General features: G+C 44.3%; 1 protein-coding gene across 3 annotated transcripts in view; it reads left to right on the top strand.

Moving 5' to 3' along the window:
* The window catches only part of LOC121854821 (teneurin-3-like), a 246,877-nt gene that overhangs the window by 180,601 nt on the left and 56,276 nt on the right, over positions 1–10,000 (top strand). For all 3 annotated transcript variants that reach the window (XM_042349623.1, XM_042349624.1, XM_042349621.1), the window contains one exon: positions 8,763–8,895. In XM_042349623.1, coding sequence (XP_042205557.1) covers positions 8,763–8,895 — 133 coding nt within the window. The remainder of the gene's footprint in view (positions 1–8,762; positions 8,896–10,000) is intronic.

Here is a 10,000-nt window from a genome sequence, read left to right as displayed (position 1 = left end):
CCTCCCATTAAAGTGCTCATAACAGGAATTAAAAAAAGTCACGATACAGTTTTTGCAACGTGTGTGTGTGTGTGTGTGTGTGTGTGTGTGTGTGTGTGTGTGTGTGTGTGTGTGTGTGTGTCCTCCACCTCGTGCACTGGGCTCACTGTGGTGTAAAATATACATTGGGTGCAGGTGTCGCGCGCCAGCCTGTCTACCCGCGCCTTGTTACTGTCACACGCCTCCTAGGTCACGCTTCTGGGCCCAGGATGATGGTCGACCCGGCTACCCACACCCACGGCCCTAACCCATGTCCACCCACATCTACGCCTCCCAACCCATCTCTACCCACACCCACGGCCCTAACCCATGTCCACCCACATCTACGCCTCCCAACCCATCTCTACCCACACCCACGGCCCTAACCCATGTCCATCCACATCTACGCCTCCCAACCCATCTCTACCCACACCACAGCCTAACCCATGTCACCCACATCTACGCCCCCAACCCATCTCTACCAACACCCATGCCCCCCCAACCCATCTCCCACCTTTCACTACCCATACATCCCCCCTCACCCAAGCCGTTCACCACCACCACCACCCCTCACCGTCCCTTCCACCTATTATAAAAGGAAAGCTATACATTAACCTGATCCACACACCATCACTCCCAATCATGTAATCTAATCAATCCTCCCGTGACCTCTAACCTTTTAACCTCTATGACTGAAGAGGTCAACTGAGCTGTGCGTGGCATCATAGATAGTTCCTTTTTCCATCGCTCCAATGTCCTTGCATATTAACTTAACCTCACGACTTATACCTCTGACCTGTCCGTTTCACAGCTAGGTAAGGTAAGTTCATGACCCCTGACCTCCCCATGACACAACGAGGTAATGTCATGACCTTCTGACCTCCCCATGACAGCTGGGTAAGGTCATGACCCTCTGACCTCCCCATGACAGCTGGGTAAGGTCATGATCCTCTGACTTCCCCATGACACAACTAGATAAGGTCATGACCCCTGACCTGCCCATGACACAGCTAGGTCAGAATAAGGTCAGTTTGTGTAATATCATCCTCTTATTATACTGTGGAGAGTCAGCTACACTCAGACAGACAGACGAACGGACAGGTGCTTCACTCGCCTTGTTGTGCGGACAAACTAATATAATATTTGTGAGATTTTGAACATTTCTGCTGTTTTGGAATATATCTGTGAACGTTGGGATGTGTTCCACGAATACACGAATTATTTCACACCTTTTAGCCACACGAATTTATTTTAGACTTTTTGGGTATAATTATTTTTGGCTTTTTAGCTATAATTATTTTATGCTTTTTTGGTATAATTATTTTAGGATTTAGGTATAATTATTTTACATCGCCAAATTCTAATGTTTCATTTATATGATTAACTTTCTCTGAGAAGAAGCATAATATTCCAACGTTATTAAAATTTTACTTCATCCTCCAAAATAAAGACAAGCTACTCCAGAACCTAACCTAACCTAACCTAACCTAACCTAACCTAAATTACCTAATAAACAGCTGGGCTTTATCTTCATTAGTCTCAGCCAATTAGCAGACAGTGTTCGTGTCAGCCAATCAGCGTGCAGCGTTTGTTTCCGACCAATTAGGAGACAGTATTGTTTTCATCCAATCACTCGGCCGGTCGTTAACTTGCCTTGAGTTATGGTCTTTGTTTACTTTTTGGGCGTCGCGTTCAGGACCTGTTGAGTTAATTAATGGAACAGGTGAGATATGCCGTCACGCAGGTACCAGGTAGTGTCAGGTGATGGGGTCTCTTTAGTGGAAATATATAGTGAAACCTCTATTTAACGGACTATGTGGGAGAGGACAGTCCGTTATATCGAGGTTCGTTATATGTGAAACCTCTATTTAACGGACTATGTGGGAGAGAACAGTCTGTTATATCGAGGTTCGTTATGTGAAACCTCTAACGGACTATGTGGGAGAGGACAGTCCGTTATATCGAGGTTTGTTATATGTGAAACCTCTATTTAACGGACTATGCGGGAGAGGACAGTCCGTTATATCGAGGTTCGTTATATGTGAAACCTCTATTTAACGGACTATGGATATTTCACTGTGTATATATTCTAGCGTACGCACCAGGAATACATACATACCTGTACATACATACATACATACATACATACATACATACATACATACATACATACACACCAGTAATACATACATACATACATACATACAAACATACATACATACATACATACATACATACATACATACATACATACATACATACATACATACATACATTCGAAACCCATTCCCTAAATATGTAACTGTATATTTTCAGCCTTCTGGCTGCCAAGCTCTTTCAATAAACCGTTAATTATTATTATTATTATTACATACATACTGATAAGACCATAAGAATAATGATATGTGGTTGTAGCGTCTGGTAGATTTAATTAATACTTAGGTTAACTGTACCTTGTATGGCTTCGCTTCCATTATTCAGTTTCTTACATTATAATACTTCAACTATTTCTTGTAAGTCTTATTAATTTTACCTTGATATATTGATTTTTTTATTTATTTATTTTTATTTTATTTTATTTATTTTTTATATGTAAAGTAAATGTGTGGGTGTAGTTGGTATAAACGCCTGTATCTCCTTCACGCCCATATATATATATACTCTCACGCCCACATCCCTTCACGTCTACACCCCCTCACACTCAAATCCCGTCACACCCATTTCCCCTCACGTCCACCTCCCCACACACCCATTTCCTATCCCATACCCTTCGTCCTCCTTCCCCACCCTCCATCACCTCCCCCTTCGATCGTCTCTACTCCTCCCGAGACCTTTCCCTTTATCCCTTTCCCTTTTCCCTTTTCCTCTCCCCCTACCCTTTAATCTCCTCTCCATTCCTCACCCCTTCCCATTTTTCCTCCCCTTTTCCATCTACTTTACCCACCCACTTCGTCATTATCCTCTCCTTCCCTTTAAACCCCTCCTCTCTAATTCTCTCCCCCTCTCTCCCTCCCCTACCCCCGCCTTCTCCTACCCAGTGAGGGATGTTGCTGGCAGACTCCGGAGATGAGATTAGCGTCAGCATCCTCAGCTTAAGTCAGAGGCTGCGTCGAGAAGTCTCCCTCCTCCCTCCTTCAGTCACGTCCTGAAGAGAGAGAGAGAGAGAGAGAGAATATCCGGTTATATCAGCATGCATGATCTATCTCTCTCTCTCTCTCTCTCTCTCAAGCACAAACAAAAAACAAACAGATGTCTAAAACACCTTCCCACAACCCAGAATAAAAACACACACACACACACACACACACACACACACACACACACACACACACACACACACACTCAACTCCGGGTACTCACTAACGCACCACAACGATATTTGATAAAGCTAAAATGGCGGACCAAACCAATAGTGAAATGTGATTATCTCAGCGTTAGTTGACACGAGAGACCCCTGCCTCCTGGTCCACCGTGACGTGACCTGCCCCACAACCTCCATTCTCCCTCCCTCTCCCTCCTTTCTCCCTTCCTCTCTCCTCCTTTCTCCTCTCTTCTCCCCTTCCTCTTCTCCTTCCCTTCCTTTCCCATCCATCAACCCATCTACCATCTATCTTCATCTACCATTCACTCCTCTTTTCTCTACCTTCCCTCCCTCTCCTCACCACATCATCTTCCTCACTCATCATTCCCTCCCACACCCTCCATCCCTCCCACACCCTCCCACACCCTCCCATCCCTCCCTCCCACTACAGCTACAACTAATCTAATAATTCCACTTTATTTTATTAATTCAGAAACAGTGGTCAAGGTTCGGTGATTCTGTTAATTTTGGAAATACATCAAAAAATACAAAATACTAATATAGACAAAGTGATTATTTTACTGTGTGTGTGTGTGTATTGAGGTGTGATAGAACAGGTAGAGTTACAAATACAGTTGGGTGGATTTTGTATTATTGCTGATGAGAAACTTACAGAGGTATTATAGGTATAATTATTTTTTTTTAATGATTCATAGATATACAGGTGTGGTGATTTTAGTAATTGGAAGGTAAGGTTAATGGTACAGGTGTAACTATTAGATACTGTTACAGATGCAAATACAGGTGTAAATAGACACACAGACACACACAGACACAAATAACACACACACACACACACACACACACACACACACACACTCTATCTATCTATCTATCTATCTATCTATCTATCTATCTATCTAAACACTGACTGGATATATAACACACAATTAACTCCACTTACCTGAGAGTTCCACACCTCGCTACTGTGTTGTCTTCCGTTGCGGCAATTGGTACAAGGTGAAGTCTTACACCTGTGTTTGGTGACGGTGTTGCTCTAGGCTGTGTGGTTTAGTGTTTTATGTGTGGTAATTAATGGGATGTTTGGGTTTATATGTACCGTATTGTCGTGGGTGTGTAGGGGTCATGGGGGAATAAGGGTTGTGGGTGAGTGTGGGGGGATTGTGGGTGGTCGGGGTCATGGGCGTGTGGGGGAGGGTCATGGGCGTGCTGAAATGCTTCTTTTTTTTTACAATTTGTGGAAAAAGAAGAAATTATGGGGGTTTGCTTGTGTGTGTTCCGGCCTCAGGTAGTTGTCTCTGATCTCCGGATGTTCAGTTTTCTGTGATGTCTTTTTTTACGGTATGAAATGTCTGAGTCTTATAATTTAACCAAGAAGTATTGTTCGACACTGACGGAGAAAACTATGTGTGTGTGTGTGTGTGTGTGTGTGTGTGTCCATTCCCAAAGTACCCCTTCCATCATCTCCATCACACCCCATCCCTTCCCATCCTCCCCCTTCACACCAAAAGAAGGTCCTGCCAGCCTCCACATCTCCGCCGCTCCACAAGAAGAACACAATCCCATGGACATATTTTCCCTGAAGGAATTTCCAAACATGGTTGCCAGAGGAAGAAAAACTCATCCCGGACATCAGATATGCAGGGCGACTGACAGAGGCAGTGGGCGCAGGTGAATATTTGAGGCCCCAGAGGGAGAGGGTGTCTTGCCACCGAGTTCTGCCAACGTGTTCCACCAATTCCCATTCGCTGGTGTCTTCTCCGTCGAGGAATGGGGGTGGGGGGGGTGGCGACCCTGGCGTGTCCCCCTCACCTGGCCTGGTAGCCACCAGAGGAGAGAGAGACAGAAAGATAGATAAGATAGAGACAGAGAGACATTCATCCTTCGCCTTAGCGTCAGTTCGCCTTTTGGTAGATTTTTATTTCTCACCTTGTCAGTTTACTTCCTGAGAGGAGAGAGAGAGAGAGAGAGAGAGAGAGAGAGAGAGAGAGAGAGAGAGAGAGAGAGAGAGAGAGAGAGAGAGCTGCACTTCTCCCCATGCCCCCTGAAACACTGAATGAAGAGACTCGCTAGATCATGTATGATATTGTACCGTGGTAGTAAAGACAAATCTCTCATTGATGGGGGAAGTATCTCACCTGGCCATTGATGAAGGTGGTCTTAACTCACCTGGCCATTGATGAAGGTGGTCTTAACTCACCTGGCCATTGATGACGGTGGTCTTAACTCACCTGGCCATTGATGACGGTGGTCTTAACTCACCTGGCCATTGATGAAGGTGGTCTTAACTCACCTGGCCATTGATGAAGGTGGTCTTAACTCACCTGGCCATTGATGACGGTGGTCTTAACTCACCTGGCCATTGATGACGGTGGTCTTATACATAGTCCAGGTAAGAGTGTCATTAAGGGTGAAGACTTATATAAATCTGTTATAGGACGAGACTCTTTAAGCCACTGTGTAACCCGATAAAATGAGGAAAGTCGTTTGTGTGTGTGTGTGGTGTGTGTGTGTGTGTGTGTGTGTGTGTGTGTGTGTGTGTGTGTGTGTGTGTGTGTGTGTGTGTGTGTGTGTGTGTGTGTGTGTGTGTGTGTGTGTGTGTGTGTGTGTGTGTGTGTGTGTGTGTGTGTGTGTGTGTGTGTGTGTTGAGACAAACTTTTCCTGATATTTGATACGTTTGTCATTTGTCCTGTGTTTTCTATTTGTTCGTCATCTTTTGTCGTTTTCATAATTTTCTTATTTTTCGCTTCTACTCTCTCTCTCTCTCCGTCTTCATCTTCCCACCTTTCCCAGCATCCAGTGAGCCAAGCATCTCCCATCCGTCACGTCACATCCACTCCTCCTCTTGTTTCACCATCATTCCCTTCCTCCTCTTGCTTCCATCATTCCTCCCTCCCTTCCTCCCTCTTATTTCACCATTATTTCTCACTACATCAACACTATCCTCACTATAGCCGTTCCCCTGACACGTCACCCCACAGTAGCCACCACCACCAACACCAACACTACCCCCACCAACACCGCCACCATCACAACATCACCACCAACACGCCACCATCACAACATCACCACTAAAACCATCACGTTCAGCCCAGCAGAAAATCCAACACTTGGCCTGCCGCCTTCAGCCGCTTTTAAAATTCATAGTATTTTGCAGCCCAAGATTGCGTAAGGCTCTTAGCTCAACCCTGGGGGGGGAGGGGGGGGGGGAGGAGGGAGAGGAGAAAGAGGAGGGGAGGGAGGGAGGAGGTGGTGGTGGTGGGGAGAAAGAGTAGGAGAGAAGGAAGAGGGGGGAGGAGGAGGAGCAGGAGGAGGAGGAGGAAGGAAGGAAGAAGAAGTTGCACCCCCCACCCCCTACGACCCCGGCAGAGGTCACCTGAGACTGAAGCAGAAGGTGTGAGGAGGAGTTCATCGCCTGGGTGCGTGTGAGTGTTTTGTTGACATCCTGCTCTCTCTCTCGTTATGTTAGCAATCACTGAGAAGAGTAAGACGACCCCATCCACCTCCTTCTCCTCCTTTTCCCCTCCTATCCTCACCTCCCTCCCAACCACCTCTTTCCCTCCCAACTCCTCACTCTTTCCCTCCCAACCTCACCTCTTACCCTCACTGCCTCCTCCTGCCCCCTCATACCATCCCCTACTCTTACACCTCTCCTCTTCCTCCCTTCTCCCCAACTTTTGAACTTCCAGAGATTAGTTTCTTGGAGACGGGCTAATAACTTTTTTTATTGTTGTTTTCTTTTGCTATTTTACTTTATTTTTTACTTATTTATAGTAGAGAGAGAGAGAGAGAGAGAGAGAGAGAGAGAGAGAGAGAGAGAGAGAGAGAGTTGTCTTGACCTCCTCACCCCTTTCCATCTCCCGTCAACCCCCATTCCACCTCTCCTCCTCCTCCTCCTCTCACCATCCACTTTAGTTCTTTTTCTTTATTGTGGTTGTGTTGACGATGGTGACTGTGGGTTGGTGAGTGAGAACGTCAGATGTTTATGTGTGGTGAAGCGTCAGTGTTTATTATTGTTGAGGATAATGGTGGATTCTGATTTACAATAATATGTTTGTTTGCCTACATACCAGACATAGTGAACCTCTGGTAATTTGAATCATTAGTGCAAGTTAGGTAAGTTATCCTGTAAGGTAGTTAAGTAGTTAGATAGTTAGCCGTGTGCAGCTCATAACACTGTGACGTTACTCCGTCTCGTGTAGTTATCAACAAAGGCTTATAAAGGTGGGAAAGTGGCAGCCTTAAGCATAGTATAAAATGTGATGTCGACCAGTGCCCCCATCTATTGAGGTCTCAGCAAAGTTTACAGCTGCCAGATACTGTACGTCCAGATGAACATTGTTGTTAGATACTTCAATATATTTAATCACTTGTACTCTACCCTGTACCTCAATATATGCTTTGAGATACATACGTGTTGATAAGTTAATCACGAGAAAATTAGTTTTATCAGTTTTATCATTACATTTTACATTATAAATATATATCTAACGTATAGTGTATTTCATTTTCTTTATTTAGTCACATGCAATTATAAGTTTTAAACATGTACATGTTGATATATCTCTTAGCATTATATTGACACAGTTGTATATGACGCGAGGATAACATCCGTCAGCCACACAATCTGGGAAACACTGGATTCAATTTTTCGTCAACTGTTAGACGACAAGCCTTGGCAGAGACATCTAGCGACTCTTCAACAAAATTTCAATCGCATGTCGAGGAGGTCTCTTTCCTATCTGGTTCAGAGAATGCAAAATCAGTCTGGTTTTTCACCCTCCTGGGGGACGGACACTTAATACGGTTACCCCGGGCTAGAGTGTTCTTCCTTAATCACGAAGCTGGAAAGTTATTTTTAAATTGATTGTGGAAATAAATAACCCAGTCTTAGTGCAGGTCTATCAACCATCCTAGAAATATGGATGTATAGTTCTCAACGAGACATGGAGTGATCATTACCAGACCCGGCTTGGTAACTGAAGTAGCAGCATGTAAGGTGAGTGAGGTAACGAACGAATGAATAGGTTTATTTATTCCCAAACTACCAACACTGTCGTTAGCACGCAAATCACCCTATCAACCCTTACTTGGGTAATTTATATGAAAGAACGGGAATTAATCTCACGTGTTATCCTGTGGGAGGTGGACGTTACTACTGCTGTCACTGGAAATAAGTAAACACCGTAACCTCCACTCTACCTCCACACCTGAGTGACCTCCTAAGATGACCTCTTGACCCATAACCTACCTATCTACCTCCACACCTGAGTGACCTCCTAACCCTTAACCTACCTATCTACCTCCACACCTGATTACCTAAGATGACCTCCTAAGATAACACTCCTACACCATAAACCTCCCTCTCTACCTCCACACCTGACCATCTCAAGCTAACCTCTGACTCTCTTCACCTCCACAGAGTACTTGATGAGTGGCAGCAGTCCGCGGTATGGGACTGGGACGGCGCCCAAGTCACCTGGTGCTGGAGGTGCTATGCTCTACGGCTCCACTCCCTCCGCTGACTACCTCTCCGTCAACAATACCCAGCCCAGGTAAGTCTTGGTCCCCAGCATCTTACCTGTACATAATTCATTAACCCTTTGAATACCATGCCAACCCCCTTAGTACGATGCCGACCCTCTTAATACAATCCCGACCCTCTTAATATGACGCCAACCCTTTTAGTACGATGTCAACCCCCTTAGTACGATGCCAACCCCCTTAGTACGATGCCTACCCCCTGAGTACGATGTTAACCCTGAGTACAGTAGATTAGTCCAAGTAAGTGAGAGATATCTTAACCTCGTGAGTACAAAGCCATCTCCCTGAGTACAACGAATTATTCACATAAGTGGGAGATTTTTAACCCCTCGAGTTAGTACAATGACTTAGCTTAAATCTCTTGAGTACGATAACCTTTTACTTAGTAGGTTAAGTAATTGTACTCAAGTGGTTAATTATCTCTGCTTCACTTACCTGTTGTGTTATATCTCTTTTACACTTGATTATTGTTTGTTACCTGTCTGAACTTGTTTATCTCTTGCTGTTTGCCGTGTTGTTTATCTCTTGTTGTTTACTTTTGTTGATTGGTTTATCGCCTTGGTTATTAGTTCCTTTTTATTTATATGTTTCGTCTTTGTTATTATCAATTAGTTATGAGTGTTGCTCTTTATTACTTTTGTTTGATTATTTTCATTCTTCCTTCTCTCCTTTCTTCCTTATATCATCTCTTCTCTTCATTTTATTCACTTCCTCTCCTCCCCTCTCCTCCTCCTTTCATTCTCTCTCCTCTCCTTTCTTTCTCTCTCCTTGACCTAGCGACCCCCCCCAAAAAAAAAAATCTTAGAGGAGTTTTAGTATAAGAAGGAGGATGAGAGTGTGATTTGTTATCTATCATGTTAAATCCCTCGGTATATCTCTATCATGTTAAATCCCTCGCTCTCAGTATGTTAAATCCATCGCTCATTTATATCTATCATGTTAAATACCTCGCTATCACTCTATCATGTTAAATCCCTCGATATATATTTCTCTATCGTGTTAAATCCCTAGCTACCTCTCTATATCATGTTAAATCCCTCACTCTCTCTCTTATCATGTTAAATCCCTCGCCAACTCTCTCTATCATGCTCAATCCCTTACTATCTCTCTCTACCA

This window comes from Homarus americanus, unplaced genomic scaffold (genome assembly GCF_018991925.1).
Source record: "Homarus americanus isolate GMGI-L3 unplaced genomic scaffold, GMGI_Hamer_2.0 scaffold55281, whole genome shotgun sequence".
In the NCBI taxonomy this organism is placed as follows: Eukaryota; Metazoa; Arthropoda; class Malacostraca; order Decapoda; family Nephropidae; genus Homarus; species Homarus americanus.
Note: the sequence above shows the minus strand (reverse complement) of the source record. Positions and strands in the feature narration are given on the sequence as shown.